Source organism: Saccopteryx bilineata, chromosome 1 (assembly GCF_036850765.1).
Source record: "Saccopteryx bilineata isolate mSacBil1 chromosome 1, mSacBil1_pri_phased_curated, whole genome shotgun sequence".
Taxonomy (NCBI): Eukaryota; Metazoa; Chordata; class Mammalia; order Chiroptera; family Emballonuridae; genus Saccopteryx; species Saccopteryx bilineata.
The window spans coordinates 359174540-359202153 of NC_089490.1; the positions used below are offsets into that span (position 1 = coordinate 359174540).

At 43.0% G+C, this 27614-nt stretch overlaps 1 protein-coding gene across 2 annotated transcripts in view; it reads left to right on the top strand.

Annotated features, from left to right (window-relative positions):
• PARVA (parvin alpha) overlaps positions 1-27614 on the top strand; it is a 185486-nt gene that overhangs the window by 86454 nt on the left and 71418 nt on the right. Inside the window, exon 1 of one of the 2 annotated variants that reach the window (XM_066250993.1) lies at positions 9149-9302. The exons of the other annotated variant lie outside the window; for it this stretch is intronic. Within the exon in view, the coding sequence (XP_066107090.1) occupies positions 9275-9302 (28 nt within the window). The 5' untranslated portion in view covers positions 9149-9274. Of the gene's footprint in view, positions 1-9148; positions 9303-27614 lie in introns of those variants that run through there. 2 annotated transcript variants of the gene reach the window in all.

The window sequence follows — 27614 nt, forward strand, 5'->3', positions numbered from 1 at the left end:
TCCTCAATATTTGCTTTATATTTAGATGCTCCTATGGTGGGTGTATAAATGTTTACAAGAGTTATATCCTCTTGTTGGATTGATCCCTTTATTATTATGAAATGCCCTTCTTTGTATCTTGTTATAGCCTTTGTTTTAAAGTCCATTTGGTCTGATGTAAGTATTGCTACCCCAGCTTTTTCTTTTTAATTTCTATTTGCATAAAGTATCTTTTTCTATCCCTTTGCTCTCTGTCTGTGCACTTTTCAATCTGAAGTGAGTCTTCATAGACAGCATATGTATGGGGCTTGTTACTTATTCATTCAACCACCTTATTTCTTTTGATTGGACAATATAGTCCATTTACAGTTAAAGTAATTACTGATAGGTATGTAGTTATTGCCATTTTATTGTTTTCTGATTATTTTTGTAGTATTTCTCTGTTCCTTTATTATTCTCTTACTCTCTTGTGTGCTAGTAACTTTCTGTGGTGTTGGGCTTAAATTCCTTTTTCTTTATTTCTTATATATCTCTTACAGATCTTTGGTTTGTAGTTACCATGTACTTCATATATAACCAGGCTATATGATATAGCAGCTTATTTTAAGATGATAGTTACTTAAGTTTGAACACATTCTAAAATCACTATCATTTTACTCAACCCTTCATGTTTGTTTTTGTCATTACTTTTTACTTCTTTTGTGTGTTGTGTGTAACCCTTCACTTATTGTTGTAATTATACATGGGCTTTCAATTTTTGCCTTTTAGCCCTTGTGGAGACAGTCCTCAGGTTATGAACAAAATACGTTCTGTAAATTTGTTATTTTTGTGTGTGAGTGTAATAGAGACAGAGAGACAGAGTGACAAACAGGGACAGACAGATAAGAAGGGAGAGCGATGAAAAGAATTAATTCTTCATTGCAGCACCTTAGTTGTTCATTGATTGCTTTCTCATATGTGCCTTGACTGAGGGCTACAGCAGAGCGAGTGACCTCTTGCTCTAGCCAGCGACCTTGGGCTCAAGCCAGCGACCATGGGGTCACATCTAGGATCTCATGCTCAAGCCAGCGACCCCGCACTCAAGCTGGTGAGCCCTCACTCAAGCTGATGACTTTGGGGATTCGAACCTGATAACTCTGCATCCAAATCCAATGCTCTATCCACTGTGCTACTGCCTGGTCAGGCTAGTTTTGTTCTTAAGTTGAATTTGTATATAAGCTGGAACAGGTACATTTATCTATTAAATGCAACTTAGACAAATGTTTGTCTTAACATATTTATTTTTACCTTTCTGTGCATATAAATACTTAAACATTTTCAAACATATAGAACTTATCCTGTTCATAACTGGTCACTGCCTGTACTAGCTTTGTAGGTGGTCAATCCACTGCTTTTATTATGTGTTTGCCTTTGTCAGTGAGTTTTGTTTTTGCTATATTTTCTTATTCATATATTTTTCTTTTTATTCTTAAAGAAGTCCCTTTAACATTTCTTGTAGTACTGATTTGGTGGTAATAAACTCCTTAGGCTTTGTCTTGTGTGAGCAGCTCTTTATCTCTCCCTTCGATTCTAAATGGTAGCCATGCTAGGTAGAGTAATCTTGGTTGTAGGTCCTTGCTTTTCATCATCACTTTGAATATTTCATGTAGATCCCTTCTGGCCTCAAAATCTCTGCTGGGAAATCAGCTGACAGTCTTTTCCTTTTTTTTTGGATAGAGACAGAGAGAGTCAGGGAGAGGGACAGATAGGGACAAACAGACAGGAAGGGAGAGAGATGAAAAGCATTAATTCTTTGTTGAGGCACCTTAGTTGTTCTTTGATTGCTTTCTCATATGTGCCTTGACTGGGGTGGGGGTGGGGGGGGCGGCTACAGCAGACTGAGTGATCTCTTGCTCGAGCCAGCGACCTTGAGGTCAAGCTGATGAGCTTTGCTCAAACCAGATGAGCCTGCGCTCAAGCTGGTGACCTTGGGATCTCGAACCCAGGTCCTCGGCATCTCAGTCTGATGCTCTATCCACTGCGCCACTGCCTGGTCAGGCACCAGCTGACAGTCTTATGGAAACTCCCTATATGTGATTAACTGCTTTATTTTGCTACTTTTAAGATTCTCTGTTCGTAACCTTTGGCGTTTTAGTCATGGCGTGTCTTGGTGTGGGCCTCTTTAGGTTCATCTTGTTTGGGACTCTGCACTGCCTGGACTTGTATGTCTATTTCCTTCACCAGGTTAGGGAAGTTTTCCTTCTTTATTTCTTCAAATAGGTTTTCAATTCCTTGCTCTCTTCTCCTTTTGGTGCCCTTATGATACAAAGATTGGTATGCTTGTTGTTGTCCCAGAGGTCCCTGAAACTATTCTTTTTTTCTTTTTCTAATTGAGAGGAGGGAGATAGACTGATTCCCACATGTGCCCTGACCAGGATCTACCTGGCAACCCCCATCTGGGGCAGATGCTCAAATCATCTGAGCTACCCTCAGCATCTAAGGCTGACACTCGAACCAGTCAAGCCACTGGCTGTGAGAGGGGAATAGAGAGAAAAGGGGGGAGAGGGAGGGAAAGAGAGCAGATGGTTGCTTCTCATGTGTGCCCTGACCAGGGAATGAACCTGGGACTTTTGAATGCTGTGTCGATGCTCTATCCATTGAGCTAACCGGCCAGGGCTAGTCCTCATTTTGTTAAAAAGATTTTATTTATTGATTTTAGAGAGAGAGAATGCAGAGATAGAAGCCAGAAGTATCAACTCATAGTAGTGCCTTGGCCAGGCAACCCCAGGGCTTTGAAGCCGCAACCTCAGCATTCCAGGTTGATACTTTATCCACTGCACTACCACAAATCCTCATTTTTTAATTCTTCTTTCTTTTTGCTGTTCTGATTGGGTGTTTTTTGCTCCCTGTCTTTCAGATCACTGATTTGGTCCTTAGCTTCATCTAATGTTTTCTTGATTCCCTGTAATTTATTCTTCATTTCAGTTACTGTATTTTTTATTTCTGACAGGTTCTTTTTTATGTTATCTAGCTCTTTGTTGAACTTCTTACTGAATTCTTATATTCTTCACCCCAGTTCATTAAGCATCCTTGTAACCAGTAATTATTTTGAACTGTGTGTCTGGTAAATTGATTGTCTCTATTTTGTTTAGTTCTTTTTCTGGAGTTTTGTTATGTTCTTTAATTTGGACATGCTTCTTTGTCTCCTCATTTCGGCTGCCTTCCTGTGTTTGTTTCTGTGTATTAGGTAGAGAGGATGTACTGTAGGGTCCAGTGGTGCAGTCTCCCTGGTCACCTGATTGGGGTGCTCTGTAGTGGATTGTGTGTGCCCTTCTGTTGTAGCTGAGCCTTGATTGTTTTTGGCACATCAGTTGGTGGGATTGTCCCTCAAGCTGACTGGCTGTGAATACTGTCCATAACTGGAGTGGACAGATTATTGTGCAGGTGTTGACCCTGTAGAGCAGAATTTTCCTTAATAGGATTTTGGTTGCTGCTGAGTCTGCCCTTTGGGCGTGTCATTTGTGGAGCTGGTTGGGTGGTCCTCTGGTGTTGTCTGAAGCTGTCCACAAGGTGTGTTGGTTCTGGGGCCTCTTGGGAGAAGCTCCAGTGCAGGCCCAGGTCAGCTGCTGCCTGTGTCTGACCCAGAGCCACCTATTAAAAACTACAAAATGATTTTCAGCTGTTAGCCACCTGTGCTGGGCTTAGAGGTACCTGGGGGAGGCTATGCTGTAAACCAAGGCCTTCTGCCACCAGTGCTGAGCTTGGGGTCACTTAGCAAAGGGTACAAAACACACTGAGGTCAGTTGCTGCTTTTAAGGGGTTTATGGACATTTGAGAGATTTAGGAAAGACTGCAGTATGAGCTGAGGCAGGCTGTGAACACAGGTTTTAAAGTTAGCAGGACTGTGGTTTGGTTCTCCACTTGATACCTTAATGGCTCTCTTCCTCTTACAGGAATGTTAAGGATGATATCTACCCCTTAGGGTGGTTGTGAGTTAAAATTATTGTGTAAATTACATGAATAAATGTGCAGTACAAAATAAACCTTTAGTAAGCAATAGTTCTCCTCCTCGTTCCTCACCTGACAGGGTATGGGAGTGCTCCATTTATCACGCATATACATTATAATTGAGTTATATGTGTGGGGCTGCCACCTGATTCACATGTAACACAATGCAGATAACCAAACTCAGTGTGATTTCGATTGGCCATATCGGAGCATGATCAGTTGACAACAACGAAAGGGGGAAGGCAAGGAGGGACAGGGACTTGGATACGACTCTTCCTCGGAGATAGGATTGCACTCAGACAGATGGTCCACATACCAACATTGAAGATGATGTAGTCTGGCTAGGATGAGGTACAACAATTTTCAACCACTATGCCAAAAAATCAACAATAGCAAAGAGGGGTCCAAGCTGAGATAGTAGGGTGTCCCAACGGGTAGACAGAGCAATAGGAACTCAGGGGATATTGCTCAGATGTGCAAAAAATCAAGTGGCAGCCTCAAGGCAGGCTGGTGTTTCAGTCCTGGATTCTGGGCAGGGTGCTTGGGCAGGGCTCTGGGATAGGGTGCCATCGCACCGGCCAAAACTACTCAGAGTCCAGACGAAATGCACTGAGAGATCGAGGAGAGGCAACAGTCCTGGTCAGCAGATCGAAGGACTGACGCCCCATCCCAGCCTTACTCAGATATTTATTACAAATAAATCAAGGAAGCAGAAAGAAGTTTTCAAGGGGGTGAAGTAAAGGACAAGGAATATGCTGGCTCCTAATTTCTGTTCTGAGAGCCTAAACATTTTCTGTTGCTGAATCTTATCCTGCTGTTTTGCTGTTTCCAGCACCCACTGTCTTCAGTATGAGTCAGAGAGGCCCCTGGATTCTCTCTCGCTCAGGGCTTTTGCCCCAGGGTGCCTCGCTGTCTCCAGTGGGTACCCTAACTCTGCATGTTTTCACAGCATGTTCCCACAGGGTGCCAAGTAGATTCTGAGATAGGGATTCATCAGCAAAGACCAAGGTTAAAGCTAAACAATAAGAATCCATGTGATGGACTGGGACTCTGTCAAATACTGGAATGAAGCATTACTGGGATCAAGTGATGATGCTATTGAGCCCAAGACAGCCTCAGGTCAAGTTGGATCCTGGAACCTGAGGCAGGACTGCATTACAAATTGGAGTCAGATGATCCCAATCATGGGGATGGCATGGGTGGGATGCAGCATCAGGAGGCCAGGGTGGGCGAGACAGTGTCCCTCTCGAAAGCAGACTTCTTTGCTGCCTCTTGGTTAAAATTGGGACTCGCCTGACCAGGTGGTGGCGCAGTGGATAGAGCATCGGACTGGGATGTGGAAGACCCGGGTTCGAAACCCCGAGGTCGCCAGCTTGAGCACGGGCTCATCTGGTTTGAGCAAAAAGCTCACCAGCTTGGACCCAAGGTCCCTGACTCGAGCAAGGGGTTACTCAGTCTGCTGAAGGCCCGCGGTCAAGGCACATATGAGAAAGCAATCAATGAACAACTAAGGTGTTGCAACAAAAGACTGATGATTGATGCTTCTCATCTCTCCGTTCCTGTCTGTTTGTCCCTGTCTATCCTTCTCTCTGACTCTCTCTCTCTCTCTCTCTCTCTCTCTGTAAAAAAATAAATAAATAAAAAATAAAATAAAATAAAACTGGGCCTCATCTCCACAGATGTCAGTGGACATTGCTCCAAAGCCCCTCAGGAGTAACCCAGAAGCTTCCTGTTCCTGCTCTCTTCTCTTTTCTCTCCCCATCTTATCTAAATCAATGTGGGCTGACATTCAGCCAAAAAGCTCTATCAGAATTTTGTTGAGAGGTGGGAACTATATGTAATGGAAAATTATATGCAATATATTATTATAATTGCTTTAATTTGGGTTTAGTTGTGATGTTTAACTTGTTTTCAAATGTCAAATCTCAAAATAATATTTATGTTTAGCAAAAGGGACACAGATTCAAAATCTTCATAAAGTACCATGTATGGCCTCTCTCCTGAGCAGCCTTCCCCAGCTTTCTGCTGAAGGACTCCCCTCACTGGCTTACTGTTGCTCCTTTCTTCCCCTCATGACCTCAGAATGTAGCTCTGCATTGCCTCTCTTCCAGTCAGTACATTATAATTCCCAGCTAAACCAAAGCTCTCAATGAAGGCACTTTTGCCCCCCAGAGAACATTACGCAATGTGTAGAGATGTTTTGTGTTATCATAACTGAGAGGCGGATGCTCTTGACATTCGTGAGTAGAGGCCAGGGATACTACTAAACGCCCTATGATGCGCAGGACTGCTCCCTACAACAAAGACTTACCCAGTCCAAAGCATCAATAGTGCCTCTGTTGAGAAATCCTGGGCTAGGTTGTAAGCATATTGTGAGCTGACGTGATGTCTTAAGATTCTGGCAAAATAATAATCACTACTAGCGACTAGCATTTACCAAACTCTTATTGTGTGCCAGGCAGTGTTCCAAACATATTAACTAATTCATTTAATCTTTTTCTTTAGGAATGATTGTCATCCCATTTTACAGGATGGGAAACCTGAAACATGAGAAAGTTAAGTAAAATTGCGCAAGGTCACACAGATAGTAATTGATATCCTTAAGTAGTAAGGATAGTAATCGTCATAGCAGTTGAATTTTTATTGATTTATATTAATCGAAAAGCTTTGTACATGTTGATTCATCTTTGCCACAACCTCATGGAATAAATATTCTTTACCTATATTAGATCTGTAGATGACTCAATAGAGCTTGTCTTGTATCTATTAATTCGTATATTTATAAAAACTAGTGTCTGTCTCCTCCATGGATTATACCCCTAAAGGTGCAAGAATTTTGCTGCTCTTTTGTTCCACATAGTGACCCCACTATTCAGCTCAAGGTCTGACAATGGTGTACACTCTGAAAGTGATTAAGGAACAAGGGAATGAAGTGACAGGGTGTCAGATGCCTGTGGATGGACCTGTAGCGGCCGTGGCTTAGCACTAGTGCCATGTTTTCCTGCCCTGCTGCTTTCTTGTGGTTCCTTCCTTCCACTGGACCTTGAAGCTGTCCCATTAAAGGATCTGGTCCTTATCAGCATAGAGAATTCAAAAAGTGATGCGGATGGATTGGGAGCATCCGCTGCCCGGCTTCTCCTGGGCTTTGTCAAAACAAGCAGGGCATGATTGTTTACAGCGGCTAAGAAATCGTGACTCGTTAAGCCCCTGATTTTCAGGCACCTTGAAAGTCTTTACCACCTGCTCTCAGAGGAGGGATGGGTTGGTTTTGTTGGGGTTGGATGCTCATGTTCCTACCTAATGTAATTTGATGACACACGAGGCTAGGTAGAGATTTTTTTTTCCTTCTGATATCTGGATATTTTCAGGACTTAGATAATTGTATCCTATTTACATCAAACATGCAGGTAACTCTAGACTTTTATATCTGTATTATTTCTGGGGAGGTTTAATATGATTATGAATGACAGTAATTGACATTACAAGCTTTAATTAAATTTCCTTTGCTGTGAATCAAAACCTTTTAGTCCAGTCCTGCAGTGCTATTTCTAGAATTCTCGTTTACATACCCTGATGGGTTAGGCAGCAGGTAAGATATACATTCACTTTTACAAATTCTGCATCCCATAGATTAAATGAGATAATGTGTGCAAGATCATCTTAATCCCATCCACATAATAATTATTCATCAAAAAATGTTAGCTGTATTTGCATATTTTGTGCCTTTTAGGTAGTGGCTATTTGAAGAACATGATGCTTTTTAGATGATAAGTATAAAGCTGATAATTATGAAAAGGACCATTTTCAAATGATCATGGGTAGTATAATAATTACATTCCAGCTTTCTCCTTCTGGAGTTTTTAAGTAGTCTCTTGGGCCTTAGAGAAGTACCTTTTTCCAAAAGGGAAAAGTACTCCAGATAGCCTCCTGCTAACACCTCCCCCCCCCCCATCCCAATAATAACAATAAAAACCTCATCTGTCATCTGGGGCTGCCAGCCTGCTAGAGGGGACTGAAAAGGAGGGTTTGGGTCAGTTCTTTGAGTCTAAGCCCCTTCCCTTTGTTTGGGTGCATAGAGCACCTCACCTGGGAGACGCACCTGTAGCCATTTCCAGGTGTCCGGTGTTCCTGGGCTCTTGAGCAGCCTTGAGCACCGCTGCAGCTCTGTCTCCCAGCATGACCCACGCTTCGGTCTTTGGGATCAGAGGGAGTAGGAAGTACGAACCCCCTGCTTGGTTGGCCATGGGGCCTCCTTACAGCCCAGAGACTTTTCCTAGGACTGACTCTCAGCCAGGCTATCTTTGTCCCCATCCCTGAGGCAGAGTAATTTTGGCACAGGGTCCTGGAGGACTGACCACAGTGGTGGGCATCCCTGCCAAGTTCTCCAAGATGTGGCACCTTGGGAACCAGTTCTAGTTCTCCATAAGGGTACTCCACCAGAGAGCGCAGATAAACTGGTCCCAGTGTCTGAGGAGTGTAGTCAACCCAGCACTGGTGCTGTTACCTCCCTGCTTTATCTGCAGGTGAAACAGGTGCATAGTACCAGGGCCCGCCTCCCCCTGGAAGGACTTTGCATTAAACTACCTCACCAACAAACCCAAAAGTCCAGTGACAAATATTTTAGTATCAGAAAAAATTTCTTGTTCTTAACACATGCTTAATATTCTAAGTTCCTACCTATAATGGACATGTAGACGCCCTCATGTCTTCATTATCTAACGAGTTCAGGTTCTCTCTCCTAAATGGACAGGTCCGTCCCCCCACAACCACGGAGAAAAGGCTGGAGGGCATGGCGTGGCTACTCTGTGTCCAGAGCTGCCTGGGGTCACACAGCCGATGACCTTGAGTGTGTGGGTAGACTAAGAAATTTCAGATCCCCCCAGATGATACTTCTCAGCAGCCCCCGGCTGTTGACCCCTTGACAGTGTCTAGCCCAGCCTCCACCCCGGCCCAGCTCTGACCTGTAACTTGAGGTGCATACCAGACTGAGCAGCAACACGCAGGCACTCCAGATTTCCAGTTGCCAAGAGGCGAGAGGCAGACTCCTGCTTGCTTTGCAGCAGGTCTATGAGTCTCATGTGGCATCATATTAAATTATATAGGCAGCCACTTGTTCTCAACCGATGCACTGAACTGACAGTTGTATCAGGCAGGCAGCATTCTCCTCAGCAAACAGTTGAGAGATTCTCTAGCTGGGCAGATCTCCAGACCTCTGAAAATTAGCCGGAGAGCAGAGGGGTGTGGGCCACCCCATGGAGAGGTCAGCTCTGGGCACAAGGTACCATGACCGTGGCTGAAATCCTAGACCATGGGCTGCGGGGCACTTTGCCCTAAAGGTAGGTCAGAGCCTGGACAAAGTGGGGGTGATTCTCTGTTGGGGGTGCCCTGTGCAGCTCCTGGCTGGCTCATCTCTGGTGTTTGGGCTTCTGAGATGGTAGGTGCCCCCCCCCCCCCCCCGCTTGCTTCTGAAGATTTGTTTGTTTTTTTAAAAACAACCTGACCTGCATTAGCCTAGCCTCTGTTGTTAGAGATAGCTGTGGGGGAGGGGGGCAGGGGGAGAAAGAGAGTGAGAGAGAGAGAGAAAGAGAGAGAGAGAGTAAGATGTTTAGGAAGAAAATAAGGATGAACAAAGAAATCAAGGGATGAAGGATTTATGAAAGAAAACCTCTACGTAATTTTACTGCTTGCTGTCCTCTGCTCCTACATGATGGTGAGTCTAAGCATGTATTCTGGAAGTGTAGAAAGAAGCTTTTGGCCTCTGTGGGCTATTAGCCTGCTAAATGCTTTTCCTAACACATAACAGCCAGCTCTACTCCATGCTGGAGCCCAGAGGGTGTTGTAATTCTCATCAGTGACAGCAATATGAACAGGACAAATATCTCACTTTAAGAGCTCATAGTCAGTAATGCCTAAATGGGCCTTTCCAATCCCTCCAATATTTCAGAACAAATAGATTGAGACAGAATCTGAAATGGGTTTGATTGATGCCCATGCAAGTTCTTGGCAAGAGTTTCCACTCAGTTTTCACACAGGTTAAACATGGTTTGAAAAGTCACGTTTGGATTTATGGCTAGGCTGCAAAGCCTCTCTTGGATTTTGACAGGTTAAGGGTCACATCAGTTTGGGCTTCTTCATCCAGGTTCTGAAAAGACCACAGTTATTAAAGGAGTAGAAAGGATGGCCACGAGCAACTTTCAGCCTCATAAGAGCCTGAGGGATGGCCATGATGAGTTTTGTCGGTTCCCCTGAAGATGCGCAGAAGAGACCTGGCCCCTCCCTGGGGTCTGCAGTGCTTTCATCATAGATTAAACAGCCCACTCCTGGTGGATGAATGAATAAACCCTAAATTCATTCATTTGAACCCTCTGGGAAGGCATTTGTATTGAAGGTCCCAGCCAGAGAGAATAGCAATTCTGGGGGGAAATCAGGAAACTTTGAGGGATCCAGGGGTTTTGACCCCTGGAAGGCTCCTAAGCAGACCTGGTGTTCCCCCTTTGACTGGTAGGGGTGTTGGGTGGAGCCCAGGCAGAGGGAAGGAGGGGGCTGAGAGGTTCCTGGCAGCTGCTGATAAGCATTTCATTGTTGTTTCATTTGCATCTCTGTGGGGACCAATGGAGAGCAATATTTCCCCCAATATTTACTAGTTACTTACATATCTTTTTCTTTATAGAAATTGCCACTTAATGTATTTTATTAACTTGCCTTTGGGGCTTTGATAGACTGTTGTTATGGATTTTTATAATGAAGTCATTATGTATTAAGAATATTTATCTATGCTTGCCATATCAATTGCTTTATTTTTATCAGATCAACCTCATTCTTAGTTTCATGACCTGATCTGTCTCCTTATTTTACAAAACAGGGTTGTGGTTCCCTTCTGCTCCCCACATCCAGACTTAGTTCTGAAGTACCCTGAAAGGAAGCAGCAAGAACTTCTTACAATAGAAAATGTCTAACATGCACAAAAGTAGAAAAATAGTGTAGCACACCCTCAAAGAAACCATCACCCACTTCATCAGTGATTTATCCATGGTCAGTCTTATTTTATTTAAATGTCCCATCTGACCCTCAGCCCCTGCCAGAAAATTTTTCTGCAGTGAATTCCAGACATATTATTTCAGTATACATATATATTAGTTATAGCTCTTAAAGATAAGGATTCTTTTTAAAAACATAATTGTATGACATGTAGACACAATTCAACAATTCCTTAACATCTGCAGCTATTCAGCCTCATAATTTTGATGGCACCATTTGTTATTTTTATAGTCTGTTGGAATCAAGATCAAACTGAGGCCTGGGCATTGAAATTGGTCGACATTCTCTCAGATCTCTTCTATTTTTTGAGATATATTTCTTGAAGAAGCCTAAAGAGTTTCCCACAGTCTAGATTTTGCTAGTTGTACATTGACGGTGTTAGTTAACATGATGTCCCTCTGACCCCTGCACAGTGAGTAGGTAGAGCCAGGAGTGATGGTGATGTTCCCCTTTAGGAGTTAAGGGGAGGCATTGCGTCTGGTTGTTTCTCATCTGTGAGGAGACATTGGTGATGGTTGTCTAGATACAGTAATTTATTAGGGGGTTCCAAATGGTTACATTCTAACTCATTTATTCCATTGTTATTTATTAGCTCAAATGCTTTATAAAGATAAACTTACCTCATTAAGTATTTGGTCAGCCACCCTTATGTTTGATTTAGAAAGGTAGGATAAATATTAGATTATTTCCCCTTTATTTACCGTTTTTCAAAAGAAGTGGTTTTCTTAGCATCCGCTAATGACTAGAGAGGTGTTGTTTTGTTTTTCTAGTATCATTATTAACTCATGGATTTAAATATAAACTATGTGTTTCAAGCCATTGTGGGTATTATCCTCACTGGTGCTCAAGTTTTTCCGTCTTGGGTCAATGGAAGCCTTTTTGATAAAACCCTACTTAGTAGAAAGTCATAACTTACTGGTTTCTGGCAATAAGATGTTATAGGCTTGCCTGACCAGTGGTGGCGCAGTGGATAAAGCATCGACCTGGAAATGCTGAGGTCGCTGGTTCGAAACCCTGGGCTTGCCTGGTCAAGGCACATATGGGAGTTGATGCTTCCTGCTCCTCCCCCCTCCTCTCTCTCTGTCTCTCTCTCCCTATCTGTCTCTCTTTCTCCCTCTCTCTCTCCTCTCTAAAAATGAATAAAAAAAAAAATTAAAAAAAAAAAAAACAGCAGTTAAAAAAAATTAAAAAAAAAAAGATGTTATAGGCTCATCTAGTGTATTTTCTACCTCGGATCTGGAATCAGCCATTTCTCCAAGAAGCCCCAATACCTTTTAGTGGAAAATGTCATTATTATTTAGAGTCCACAATCCAGGTGCTATGAGTATTGAACGTCACTTTTTTTCCATCTCTGAAAATATATCTGAACCACAGTCATTACCATCAACAGCACCACCTCCCTTCACCCCCACTACCATTTCCATACAGGACCCACCTTCTCCAGTGTCCACCTTCCAATCTCCATAATAGCCATAACGTGGTCCTTCTCCAACCTGCCTGGGTTCTTTCAAGCATGCCACTTGCTCCAAAATGTCTTGCTTTGTAAAGATTTCATGCACCTTTTTCTTTTCTCTCATTCACTATCCTGTCTCTTCTCATCTGTTTGAAACACAAGATAAGAGGATAGATCATAATTTCTTAAAGTCTCCTCCAACTTTGTTTTTGAGCTCTCTTGGCTTGCCAAAGGCATTCTTGTTTCATTAGATCATCTCTGAGCAGTCCCTCCCCCTCCTTCTCCTGGTGCTGATAAGCATGACTCAAGCACACATTGGTAGATGTGGGGAAGGGTAGACTGACAGATACTTAGGCATGTCCTACTAGGCTGGGCATTTGTGTGTGTATTATGTTCTCATTGCTTCATTACAAACATGTGAGCTAAGTATTATGATTCCCATTCTAGAGGAGAAGAAAAGTTAAGTAAGAGGCAGGGCTGAGATTAATCCAAAATCTTCCTTGGATTGGCCAGAGCCCAGGCTAGCTCAGACAGCCTTATTCTGGTATATGTCCCATCCCAGGAAGACATCACTATGGAACCTTTCCCCTACCATCCTGTAAACTTGCAGAACTCTGATTTTCTTATCCTTCAGTGGCTCTCCATTGCTTTCAGTATTAAATCCACACTTTGTATGTTTTGGCTCTTGGCTTAACTCTCTGACGTCCCACAGACACATTACTCTAAAGCAATCTTCCCTAAAACATGCCTGTTCTCACATCTCTAGCTCTTTTATATGTCTTGCTTCCTCTTCACCTGGTGAACTACTACTCTCGTAAGAGGCAAATTATCTCCTTTGAGAAGCTCTCCCTGATTTCTACTTTCAGATGAGTTAAGTGATATTGCTTTGGCTTCCATGGGCTACTATACTGTACACAGGTGCTGAGTCTCATTCATCCCTTTGACTCTAGGACCCAGGACAATGTTTGGCCCAATTAAGTTGCTTAGCAATGCCTCTGAATGCATATTTAAGCAAATGAGTTGAGTGTGTGCATGGTACCAGCTGCTCTACACCCACTCAGATGGGTAAAATGTTTTCTTTGAAATAGTGTGAACAGTTTCTGGTGGCCTCTGTCACTCTCTGCCTCTGTTGTGCCTGTTTATTTTTGTCCATAAGTTAAATTACACTCTTAGCCTGGAAAACGCAGCTAGAATGAAGCCCCAAGGCATTGCTTTGCACATAGTCAAGACTCAGTAATTATCCATGGAATGGAATCAAATGGAAGGTTGTGCAAAAGGAAGCTACAGTGGAAGTGTCAGGCTTGCAATCAGCAGGATGCCAGACAGTTAAAGCATCTCTGATTTACTACAATTTCTTTTAATAGGTTCTCTATACAGATTTGCTGTCAACAGGGATTGTTGTTTTAGGAAAGAAAAAAAAAGAAAACAGGGAGCTGCAATGGCTCTTGCAAGACACAACCGGCACATTTTGCCACTTCTAGTGTGACAGTTTACAGATTTCCATTTTGGGACAGGACTTAATCATTAATCCTGAGGAGGTCTAGATTATAAGCAAAAATGCTTCCAACTAAATGTGTCTAACCCCCACGACCAGAACCAACTCACATTTGTTCTCTGCTCTTTGTTGCCTCTGGTTCCTTATTCTTCTCTTCTTAAAGCCCAGACCTGCCCAAGTTTAGTGCTGACTCTGATCTAAAGGGCAGAGCTGTTTATTTGGCTGTGGGACTCTGCTGGACGGGAGGCTTGCTCAGGGGCCAGCATTGTCACCTATTTGTTGATTCAGTAAATATGCATTAAGCACTTGTGTGGCAAGTGCTGGCTGGTGTGCAGAGGTGGGCAAGGCCTCAGTCCTCTTGGAACACTCAAAATAATGGAGGAGACAGGTGTTCTTCAGATATGCACACAGATGTAAATTTACAAATGGTGATAGTGAAATGGAGAGAGAAGAACAGAGATCTGTTCACAAAAGGGTCTGGCACCACCTTCTCCATGAAGCCCTCCCTGGTCCCTCCTGGCAGTGCAAGGCTAGTCTGGGCTCCCTTGTCACCCGGAGCCATGCTTCTGTTGGCCCTCAGCCCACTGGGACTCTGGGTGTACGTGACTGAGCTCCTAGGTCAAAGATTAGTTCTTTCCTAGAGAATAGTGTGTGGCATACAGCAGGTGCCCAATCAGTGTTTAAGGGCTGGAGGAAGAAAATGAGCACATTTAAAAAATATATATCTATATATAGATATAGATATATATATTGATTTTAGAGAGAGAGGAAGGGATAGAGCAAGATAGGAACATGGATCTGTTCCTGTAAGTGCCCTGACAGGGGATCGAACCGGGCAACATTTGCGCGTCAGGATGATGCTCTATCCAATTGAGCTATCTGGCCAGGTTGGGAATGAGCACATTTTACAAGTCTCCATTCAATCAGATGAAGGTATCATAGACTTCTTAAGACACTGTGATCACGCCTGACCAGGCAGTGGTGCAGTGAATAAAGCCTCGGACTGGGATGCAGAGGACCCAGGTTTGAGACCCAAGGTCGCCAGCTTGAGCGCGGGCTCATCTGGTTTGAGAAAGGCTCACCAGCTTGGACCCACGGTCACTGGCTCAAGCAAGGGGTTACTCGGTCTGCTGAAGGCCCGTGGTCAAGGCACATATGAGAAAGCAATCAATGAACAACTAAGGCAATGAAAAACTGATGATTGATACTTCTCAGCTCTCTCCGTTCCTGTCTGTCCCTATCTGTCTCTCTCTCTCTGAAACTGTAAAAAATAATAATAATAATAATTTAAAAAAAAAAGACACTGTGATCATGATGGTGTGATGAAGAACTAATTCCAAAACTTTAGTTCTGTCCCCCAAGAAGAAGACGTCTCTTCTCCTGAAGGGTTATAGATGATGAATAATGAACAGAAACCTTTGTCCCAGGGCCTGGCCTGTGGCACGAGCTCAGCACAGGTTACCTCCCTTCCCCTATCTTCAGAAGTGTCCTCAGGATGGTATTGTCCTCTCATGGAAGCAACTTGCTCGTCCACCATTACCTGAGGTCATCGTAGACTAGACCCGAGCAAGGTCAGGGGCAGGACTCACGTCCTGCTCATCTCTGAGCCTCTAGCATGAGCGAGTCGGAGTCAGGACTAAGGAAATGTCTATTTTGAGTAGCACTGACCTAGGGTCATAGCATGAAGAATAGGATTCTGCAGCCCATCCATTCTTGTTTGCTTCCATCTTGGTGAAGAGTATGTTTCCCTCCTAGATTTGTTGCTAAACATATACTTTCACTCCCACCTGGTCTCCTGAGATTTCTCTCCTAGGGGGAGCAGAGGCAGGGTCCTGGCTCCCCTGAATCCCTGGGTGAACACAGCACAGAGGCAGGGTCCCGGCTCCCCTGATTCCCTGGGTGAACACGGCACAGAGGCAGGGTCCCGGCTCCCCTGAATCCCTGGGTGAACACAGCACAGAGGCAGGGTCCCGGCTCCCCTGAATCCCTGGGTGAACACGGCACAGAGGCAGGGTCCCGGCTCCCCTGAATCCCTGGGTGAACACGGCACAGAGGCAGGGTCCCGGCTCCCCTGAATCCCTGGGTGAACACGGCACAGAGGCAGGGTCCCGGCTCCCCTGAATCCCTGGGTGAACACGGCACAGAGGCAGGGTCCCGGCTCCCCTGAATCCCTGGGTGAACACGGCACAGAGGCAGGGTCCTGGCTCCCCTGAGTCCCTGGGTGAACACGGCACAGAGGCAGGGTCCCGGCTCCCCTGAATCCCTGGGTGAACACATACTTTTTTACTGCATCGCCACCCCCCTCAGCCACCTCTCATTTCAGCCTGGCTGTGGTGAACAGTTTGGTGCGCACAGCAGACTCCCACCTTAATCTGGCACCTCCACAGTCTGTCCCAGGGCTCTAGCTCTTGCAGCCCTCTCAGCTGGCACCCGGAGCAGCTTCCACGTACAAAGAGGTACCACCCTTGGGGTAACCTCAATTAACGGGAACATCTCCTGGGAAAACTGTCGGCACACTTCTTCAGAGCGCACGTGGGGATTGAGGCTCAGTTGCCCACAGGTGATCAACTCAGTAACATGCACCCCTTTTATTGCCTTTTCCTATGTCTCTGTCACTCTGTGTCATTGCCCCCTCCTTTTAATTTAGTAAGAGGAGGGGAGGCAAAGACAGATTCCTGCATGCGCCCTAACATGTCCTCTAGGGGGCGATGCTCGGCTCATCTGGGGCCTTGCTCCCTACCCCTTTTCCCTGAGATTTCTTCCTGCTTTCCATTGGCTCCAAACTAATACACCAGCTCCAAACTAAGACAAGGGGAAAGGAGATAGCTAAATATTAGAGTTAGTAGATAGGTCTTACCTAGGGAACTTTTCACGGAAGTCACTGAAACTTTCGGGACTATAGCTTCCTCATCCATGAAGGAGACAAGGTCCCAGGGCCTGACTCACACAGGGCTGTGCATCTAGTTCCCCGGAGGCCCACATTCTCTATTCGCTGGTCTGGCAGCCTGAGCACCCACTCACCCTCATAGCTGGTGGATGACTCAACCTCCCAGACCCAGCCACCTCCCCCCACGACTGGAAACCACCTAAATGTCCCCACAGTTATGGATGGAACAGTGAAGTAGTATATGTATGTCCCTTCAAGAGAGATTGAGGAAGCTATTTTAAGTGTTATTTGTGATGGCATAGGGAAAGATAATGAGATTATGTAATACTATAAAAGCAGGCCATGAATGCACCCAGTAGGTTAGTTTGTGTGCATGTATGTATAAAACAGAAAAAAGCTTATAAGAAAATATAACATGTTAACATTTTATCTCTAAACAATAGGATTATTTTCTCTCTCTCTCTCTCTCTCTCTCTCTCTCTCTCTCTCCTTTTTAGGTGAGAGGAGGGGAGATAATAAGGCAGACTCCTGCATGCTCCTCAACCGGGATCTACCAGGCAACCCCATCTGGGCCCATGCTGAAGTACCGAGCTATTTTTAGTACCTGAGGCTAATTAGCTCCAATGGAGCTATCCTCAGTGCCCGGGGCTGTACTCTAACCAATTGAGCCACTGGTTGTGGGAGGGGAAAAGAGAGAGAAGGGAGAAAAAGAAGTGGGGAGACGCAGATGGCTACTGCCTCTGTGTGCCCTGACCAGGAATCTAACCTGGGACGTCTATATGTTTGGCCGATGCTCTATCCACTGAGCCACCAGCCAGGGCCTTTCTTTATATTTTCAAAGTTCCCTTAAATGAACATGTTTTATTTTCTTTCTATCCAGAAATAACCCATTATTTAAAACAAGAATACTGCTCAAGTATCACTTTTTTAATCTGTCCTCACAGAAGCCGAGCCCTAATAGACTGACCAGACAACCCATAGGGCTTAGAACACACAAAATTATTCCCCATAAGACCTCTGGCTTTGGGTGGGAATGCAGAATGCATTAGACAATTTTATATTATATAAAAAAAGCCTGACCTGTGGTGGCACAGTGGATAAAGCGTCGACCTGGAAATGCTGAGGTCGCCGGTTCAAAACCCTGGGCTTGCCTGGTCAAGGCACATATGGGAGTTGATGCTTCCAGCTCCTCCCCCCTTCTCTCTCTCTGTCTGTCTCTCCTCTCTCTCTTTCTCCCTCTTTCTAAAAATGAATAAATAAATAAAAATAAAATAAAAAAGTATTAAAAAAAAAAGTTGTGACATAAAACTGAGATGGCATACAGTGTAGTGTTGAAGATGTGATCTCTGGAGGCAGCTGGCCCAGGATCAAATCTGGGTTCCACTCTATAGCTGAGTGACCTTGGTCAGCTTACATAACCTCTCTGGGCCTCAGTTTCCTCATCTGTCAAATGGGGATAATAATGGTACCTACTTATTGGATTGTTGGTGAAGATTAAATGAGTTAATTTTTTAATTAACTGTGGAATGATCCAAACAAAACACAGCAATGCGTGTTTACTCTCTGGCCACACCAGAGCCCTTCCTTCCACGGAGGCCACCATGCGGGAATACAATTGGACTAGTACTTGATGTGGCACTTTTTAAGCAGCACTGGTTCTCTGCAAAAATAAATGACAGGCTGTTCAGGATTAATAAATAAGGGTACAGACATGAAGGTCAAAGAGCCACAGAGAATGGGATGAAGAAACTTGACTCAGGTGATACCCAAAGATAAAAGCAAGCGATGTGCACAGGCTGCACCGGGTTCCTGGGGCCCTACCGGCCTCCTGGTGGCCTCTGCTTCGTCCACCCCTCCCGTTGCTCCCTCCACCTGGAAGGGCTCCCTGCTTTCAGGACGTGGTGGAGGCCCTTATATCACATTACAGTTTGTCATGTGTATTTTCCCTCCCCTCCTTGACTAAAGTAAAGCATCCTCTGAACTCGCATAGAGTGTTTACTGTGTTCCTGTTATTGTGTTGGGCTCTGAGGGCCACCACAAGTAGCTTCTATTCAGGAACCTACTGACCCCAGCAAGGAAATACTTATTTATTTTTGTATTCTTAGCTCCTGGCCCAGCCCCTGCCTCCCAAGATGTTCATACACGTTTATGAATGAAAGAGAGAAGTAGTACCAGTTGCACTCTTGCTGTCCTGGGTCACTCATTGTACCTGCACTCCATGTGTAATTAGCCAGCATACCAGATCAAGTTCTGTGGTCTGCCCAAGGCTGTTCCAAATGCTCAGGACGCATGCACGCACACACATGCACAACGGCGTGATGTTTTCTCTTACCAGGTCCCGGGATACATCCACATCTCCTTCTCTTTAAGGAGGAGCAGACCTTTAAAACCAAGGAAATGGTTCTGGTTCTCATTCTAAAGAAATAATGAGATATGGCATGACAAAAGACAAAGAACAGTGATGTATTTGTGGATGGACCCTCTGCACTGAGCAGTGTTTTAATTAAACTTTCATGGCTTACTTGAGACCTCCACCAATGTTTCAATTCAGGCTGGTTTGATTGCCCAAAGAGCCAATGGTAAACCCATCTCCCTCCATGCTTCCTTTCAATTGGCGAGCAGCTGAATTGCATGCTTGGCTGAACAATGAATAAATGTCTAAGGGCCATTTGCTTGGCAGCCTTCCAACTCTACAAAGACTCTAAAGCTGACCAAGACAAAGACACTCATGGAAATGTTAAGACTCAGGACTGTAGATCCCCCTGTCAGCTCCCATCACAACACCAGCCTCTAAGTTCCCTTTTTTGGCTGCACTCCAAGGGAGGATGTCAGACTCTGGTGATTAAACAGCTGTGTCAAGTAGAGGGAAGTATGGTGAGACCGACAGGCTGCCGAGGCCACCTTGAACTGGTTCCCATGTTTACCTGATGCTTTATATGAAGGCTGCTAAAACAAGTGCCCTTTTAGTTAAAAGTAAGAAAAGTCTCCTGGTTTAAAGGATGGGATGGAGAGGGTTGGGATTTTGCATATTCTTTTGGCAATCTCACACAGAGGAAGCGTGAACCCACATGTTGTAGGCAGGAGTGGGTATTGAGAACAGAACCTATCCCCTTACCGAGAAAAGCTGTTATAGGCAGAATAATGCTCCCCCCCCTAGATGTCCAGGCCCCAATCCCTGGAATCTGTGAATATGTTACTTACAGGGCAAAGGCAAATTAAGTTGCTGGTTAAATTTTAGTTGCTAATCAGCTTATTCTAAAATAGGGAGGAGTTTATCCTGAATTACTCAGGTAGTCTACTGTACTTAGAGGGTACCTAAAAGTAGAAGAGGAGATCAGAGTAATGCAATATGAGAAAGGATTGTACACCCTCCCCCCATCCCATTAGTGTCTTGAAGATGGAGAAAGGGGCCACAAGCCAAGGAATATAGGTGGCCTTTTGAGGCTAGAAAAGGCAAGAAAGGCCCTGGTCGGTTGGCTCAGTGGTAGAGGGTCGGCATGGCGTGCAGAAGTCCCGGGTTCGATTCCCGGCCAGGGCACACAGGAGAAGCGCCCATCTGCTTTTCCACCCCTCCCCCTCTCCTTCCTCTCTGTCTCTCTCTTCCCCTCCCGCAGCTGAGGCTCCATTGGAGCAAAGATGGCCCCGGGCGCTGGGGATGGCTCCTTGGCCTCTGCCCCAGGCGCTAGAGTGGCTCTGGTAGCAGCAGAGCAACGCCCAGGAGGGGCAGAGCATCACCCCCTGGTGGGCAAAGCGTCGCTCCCTGGTGGGCGTGCCCGGTGGATCCCGGTCGGGCGCATGCGGGAGTCTGTCTGACTGTCTCCCCCGTTTCCAACTTCAGAAAAATACAAAAAAAAAAAAAAGAGAGAGAAAGCAGAGAGGCTTTCCTTGAGGCCTCTGCCAGCTCCTTTTTAAAAAAAAAAAAAAAAAAAAAAAGGCAAGAAAATGGATCATCCCTTACAGCAGGCATGGCCAACAGTTTTTGCCCCTGGGCCAGATTAAAAAGAAAACTTTTTTCACAGACCAGATGAAATATTAAAATTAAAAAATGTTAAATACAAAAATGATTTGTTTAAGTAAACAAAATTTTATTATGTAATTTGTTTATGAATACATGTGAGCAAAAAAAAATTTTAATATACAATGTTATTTTAATAAAAATATAATTACATATCGTATATATATCCAAACTGTATCGCAATCAATCAAAACAATATTTAATTAATAGAATGAGCTCGAAAGGGTTATATCGCAAATAAAACAATTATTTTGTTTTACAAACACCCTGAACATGTTTTCAGTTATCAGCTGCAGCTATTGTCTATGCTACAATGCCACCTGATTCAGCACACTTGACCGCAAAAATAACAAATTGTTTGACCTTGGGTGCGCACTGACAAATTCCGCCTAAAAGAATGTGGGTTTCACATCACCACTAAACATCAAACAGTTCATATCGAGTATAGACAAGTACAAAAGTTGTAAATCTTTATAATGGAATTTTTTTTCTTTTTTAAAAATTTTTTTATAATGGAATTTTTTTAAAAAATAAAGAAGTATCGTGAATCCATTTGACCAATTATTGGAAGTTAACCCTAGATTAGTCACACCCAGAATTCTTTTCCATGTATCACTATCTTCTTAAATATCTCGATTTCCAATAACCAAAATGCTTCTGCTTCTGAGTAGCCGAGATTTTAAAGTAGCGGAGAATATTAAATATTTAATCACAGGCCGCATAAACTCATTACGTGGGCTGGATCTGGCCCACGGGCTGTATGTTGGCCATGCTTGACCTAGAGCCTCCAGAAAGGAACATGCCTTACCAACACCTTGCTTTAGCAAGACCAGTGTTGGACTTCTAACCTACAGAACAGGGGTCCCCAAACTTTTTACACAGGGGGCCAGTTCACTGTCCCTCAGACCGTTGGAGGGCCGGACTATAAAATAACTATGAACAAATCTGTATGCACACTGCACATATCCTATTTTAAAGTAAAAAGACAAAACGGTAACAAATACAATATTTAAAATAAAGAACAAGTAAATTTAAATCAACAAACTGACCAGTATTTCAATGGGAACTATGCTCCTCTCACTGACCATCAATGAAAGAGGTGCCCCTTCCAGAAGTGCAGCGCTGCCGAATAAATGGCCTTAGGGGGCCGCATGGGGCCCGCAGGCCATAGTTTGGGGACTCCTGCTATAGAACCATAAGGACAATAAGTTTGTATTGTTTCAAGGCACCAACTGTGTGGTAATTTGTTACTACTGCAATAGAAAACTAACACAAAAGCCTGTGGGGGACCATGAATAGACATTGTTTTCAGAGCACTTAGAGAAAACCTCTGTACCTTCAGTGATTCTGGTGCTAGTGCGACAAACTTCTTCTTGGGAAAGCAGAAATGACCTTGCCAGGCATCCTTAATTATAATAAAGCTCTTTCTTCTCATCTCAGCCCTGGAATCAAACAAAAAACATGTACTTCTTGGAAACCTGGCTTATTACTTGGAAACGAGTATAGCTTGCACTGTATAGGACCTTTAAATGGTCTTTGTACTTCACTTCTTATACAAAAGCTTCCAGAGGGCTCAGCTAATGTTGAATAAATGACCACTGTCTCCTTAGAGATGGGAAGAAATATGTATGTCCCATAAAATCATGGATTTCCCCCAATGAACACTGTATTTGGTTGGAAAAATAAAAAATTTTGGTTGATTTTTAAAAAATAGATTATTTTTGTAATAGTTCTAGATTTACAGGAAAATTGCAAAGAAAGTATAGAGAGTCATATGCTCTACAGCCAGTTTTTTCTCTTATTAGCATTTTCCCTTAGTATGATACATTTGTTACAATTCATGAACCAGTATTGATATATTATTAACTAAAGTCCATAGTTTATTCAGATTTCTCTAGTTTTTACCTAATGTCTTTTTTCTGTTCAAGCATCCAGTATTACACTTAGCCATCACATCTCCTTGGACTCCTTTTGGCTGTGATATTGTCTTAGTTTTTTTCGTTGGTTTGTTTTGTTTTTTTTTGATGACCTCGGGAAATACTGGTACTCATCAAGTATTTCTTTGGGTGTTCCTCGTGTGCCTCTACTGGAATTGGTCTGATACTTTTTTAATAATTAGGATTGGGGTGTGGATTTGGGTAGGAAGAGTGCAGAAGTCAGGGCTATTTTCAACATAATACATCAAATTCCATGATTTAGGACTGTGCTGCTGACCACGATCCACTGGCTGAGATGTTTGTCAGGTTTCTCCCCTCTAAACTTCCCCTTGCTCCCCCGTTCTGTATGGTACTCTCGGGAAGGAAGTCACTGTGCAGAGCCCACAGTTGAGGAGTGTGGGATTATGATCTTCTTTGAGGGCACAGGATCTAGATAAACTTTTTGGAATTCTAAAATGAGATTCCCCCCCACCCCATTTATTCCTTTATTTAATCATTTATATCAGTATGGAGTCATATTTATTTTGTTGTTTGGGTTATAATTCAATATTTTATTTTGTTGCTCAAATTGTTTCAGCTTCTTTTCTGTCTCCAGACTCATCTTATATATTTCCTGTATGTTTTCAGTCCTAGAATAAGCCATTTTTTCCCAAGGAGTACTGTTTTCATGTGTTGTAGAATGGAACTAGAAACCAAGATCTGGGTGCTAGGTGTATTTAGCATTACTGGAGTGTCATTTCTTTTAGGCCTTCTCAGCTAACGGAGCAAGGAGATATATGTGTGCACTAACCCATATCTATACACATACCTCTAAATATTTCTATACACCATCATCTGTATCTCTATTAAGATAAACATAGGTTCTTGCTGATGTCTGCAACTCTAATCCATTACTACATGGATCATCCTAACCTTTCCCCCTTGCTTCTCTGTAACCTCCCACTACCACAGTGAGAAACCTGATTTATACCGTCTACCAACCATTTAGTTAGTTGTTCAATTCCAGTATACACATAGAGCAGCATCAGAATTATTAACCCATAACCCCATGGGAAATATTTTTATTAACTAGAGTACAATGCTTATGTGTAGTTTCTATTGCCTTTGGTCACAGAGACTTCACTCATTTCCAGTGAATGAGTCAGTACTATTCCCCTAACCTCCTTCACTGAGGTTGTCTTATTTATAAAACAGTTAGATTCTATTGTCACATCTGCATTCCTTGGATCTCTAGCCTCCTAAATAGTGTTTTTAAGTTCACATACATTAAGGTTTATACCTCGCACTATAAAGTTCAATGGGTTTGACAGATGCATACAACACATATCTACCAGTGCAGTATTTATTATACAGAACACTCATCATCTTAAATTTTTTCTGTACTTTGTCTATTTAACCTTCCCCTAAACCCCTGGCAACAACTGACCTTTTTACTGTCTCTAGAGTTTCACCTTTATCAAATGTCAAATAACTGAATGATACATTATATAGCCTTTAAAGACTAGCCCATTTGACTTACGAATGATACATTTAAAGTTTCCCTTCATGGCTTTATTGCTCATTTCTTTTTATCACTAAATAAAAATTTTATAATGTGAATAGACCACAATTTTATTCATTAACCTATTAAAGGATATCTTGGTTGCTTCCAGTTTGGGGCAATTACTAATAAAGCTACTATAAACATGCATGTGCAGGGTATTATGTGAATATGTTTTTAAATCAATTGGATAAATATATTAGGAACATGACTGCTGGATTATATGGTAAGACTATAGCTTTATAACAAACTACCATGCTGTCTTCCAAATGGCTGTACCATTTTGCATTTCTCCCAGCAATGAATGAGAGCTTCTATTGCTTTACAGCCTTGTCAGCATTTGGTGTTATAAGGTTTTTGGATATTAGCCATTCCAATTAGGTGTGTAGTGGTATCTCATTGTGTTTTAATTTGTCATTCCCTAATGACAAATGATGTTGAACATCTTTTCGTATGCTTATTTGCCATCTGTACATCTTCAGCTTCTGTGGTGATGTGTCTGTTCAGATCTCTTGCCCATTTTGTAGTTGAACTGGTTTCTTACTGTTACATTTTTAGAGTTCTTTGTATATTTTGCATACAAGTCTTTTATCAGAACTATGTTTTGTAACTATTTTCTTTCAGTCTATAGCTAGTCTTTTCATTCTCCTAACAATATATTTTGCAGAGTGGAAATTTTAATAACGTCCAAGTTACCAATTTTTCTTTCAAGGATTGTCCTTTCGATGTTGTATATAAAACCCTAAATCACATAAGTTTCTTCTATTTTTTTTCCTAGAAAAAATGTTTTTCTAAAGATTTTATTTATTGATTTTACAGAGAGGGGGGAGAGAGAATGGGGGAAGAGCGAGAAATATCAACTCATAGTTGCTTTACTTTAGTTGTTCATTGATTGCTTGTCATATGTGCCTTGACCACGCAAGCCCAGGCTTTCAAACTGGTGACCTCAGAATTCCAGGCTGACGCTCTATCCAGTGTGCCACCACAGGCCAGGCAAAGTTTTATTTATTTATTTTTTATTTATTGATTTTAGAATGAGAGGAAGTGGGAGAAAGGGAGGGAGGGAGCGAGGGAGAGGGAGAGAGAGAGAAGAACATTGATTTATTTCTGTATGTGCCCTGACTGGGGGTCAAACTGACAACCTCTGCAGTTCAGGGCGATGCTCTAACCCAGGGACAACACCAAATTTTTATTGGATAATGCATAACGTATACGGCTCATTGTATGGCTCTCACAGAATTACATTTTAAAATATGTGGCATTCATAGCTCTCTCAGCCAAAAAGGCTCTACCCAACTGAGCTATCTGGCCAGGACCTAGACATTTTATAGTATTGTTTTATACTTAGGTCTGTGACCATTTTGAATTAAATTTTGTAATTTTTTTTTCATATGGACTTCCAATTGTTCTAGCACCATGTGTTGATAAGAATATCCTTTCTGCAACTGCCTTTGCTTCTTTGTCAAAGATCAGTTGTATGTATAAATATTTGTATGGGTTTGTTTCTGGGTTCTCTGTTATGTTGAATTGAGCTATGTGTCTATTCTTTCACCAATCCTGTCCCTTGATTATTGTAGCTTTATAGTAAGTCTTGAAGTGTGGTAGTATCAGTTTTCCAACTTAGTTACTCTTCCTCAATATTGTGTTGACTACTCTGGGTCTTTTGCCTTTTTGTGTAAACTATTGAGTCAGATTGTCAACATCCACAAAATATCTTGCAGTGATTTTGACTGGGGTTGCATTGAATCTATAGATGAAGTTGAGAAAACTTGACATCCTTATTTATTTGTTTGTTTATTAGAGAGAGAGAGGGAGAGAGAAACATTAATCTGTTTCTGCATGTGACCCACCCGGGGATCAAACCGACAACTTTTACATACTAGGACAACACTCTAACCAACCAAGCTATCGGTCAGGGCAAGATTTGACATCTTAATATTTTGCCTTCCAATGAACACTGAAACCATTTATCTAGATCATCTTTGATTTCTTTCATCAGTTTTATAATTTTCTGCATATCCTTGTTTACATTTTGTTAGATTTATATCTAAGCATTGCATTTTTTGGTGTTAAAATAAATGTTATTGTGTTTTTAATTTTTAATTCCAATTATTCAATTTCTGGTATATAGGAAACCAACTGATTTTTGTATACTAACCTTGTATCCTGCAACCTTGCTATAAATGCTTCTTAGTTCTAGTAGTTTGGGTTTTTTGTTCTGTTTTGTTTTGGCCAATTTTTTAGTATTTTTTACATAGTCATTTAATCTACAAGCCCAAATAGTTTTATTTCTTCCTTTCTAAAGTTTGTATTTTTTTATTTTCTTCTCTTGTATTATTGTACAAGCTAGAATTTTTTTTATTTTTTTTCTTTTCTTTTTTTTGTATTTTTCTGAAGCTGAAAACGGGGAGAGACAGTCAGACAGACTCCCGCATGCGCCGGACCAGGATCCACCCGGCACGCCCACCAGGGGCGATGCTCTGCCCACCAGGGGGCGATGCTCTGCCCCTCCGGGGCATCTCTCTGTCACAACCAGAGCCACTCTAGCGCCTGGGGCAGAGGCCAAGGAGCCATCCCAGCGCCCGGGCCATCGTTGCTCCAATGGAGCCTCCGCTGCGGGAGGGGAAGAGAGAGACAGAGAGGAAAGAAAGGGGGAGGGGTGGAGAAGCAGATGGACGCTTCTCCTGTGTGCCCTGGCCGGGAATCGAACCCGGGACTTCTGCACGCCAGGCCGACGCTCTACCACTGAGCCAACCAGCCAGGGCTACCGAGCTAGAATTTTTAGTGTGATATTAAATAGGCATGATGAGAGGAGATATCTTCACCTTGTTAGCAATTTTAGGTGGTAAGTATCCAGTTTCTCACATTAATTGTGATGTTAAGTAGTTTTCTTGGTTTGGTTTTTTGTAGATGTTCTTTTGGCTGATTTTTCACATAAAGAAAAATGGTTGTGATTTGCTTACTAGACAATGTAGTTGTCTCTCACTGCCAAGATCTTCTGTGGGGGCCCTGAGCCATTTAGAAATTAAGCGAGCTGTAGTAGCTTTCAAGAGGATCAGAAATAAATCATCTGAATCCTGATAAGGATCTAGAGCAGACTAAATATCTCACTGGGGCCCACTTGCCCTGAAGGAGAAAGAACATCCTAGCTATTCTCTTGCCGTCTCTCAATATGTTGTTTGTTTTGTCTGTAGGCACAGGGAGCCTGGTCCAGGAGTGGGGCGAACAGATGAATTCACAATCCTTGACACTCTGGACTCCACCGACTTGTTTGCCCCTCTGT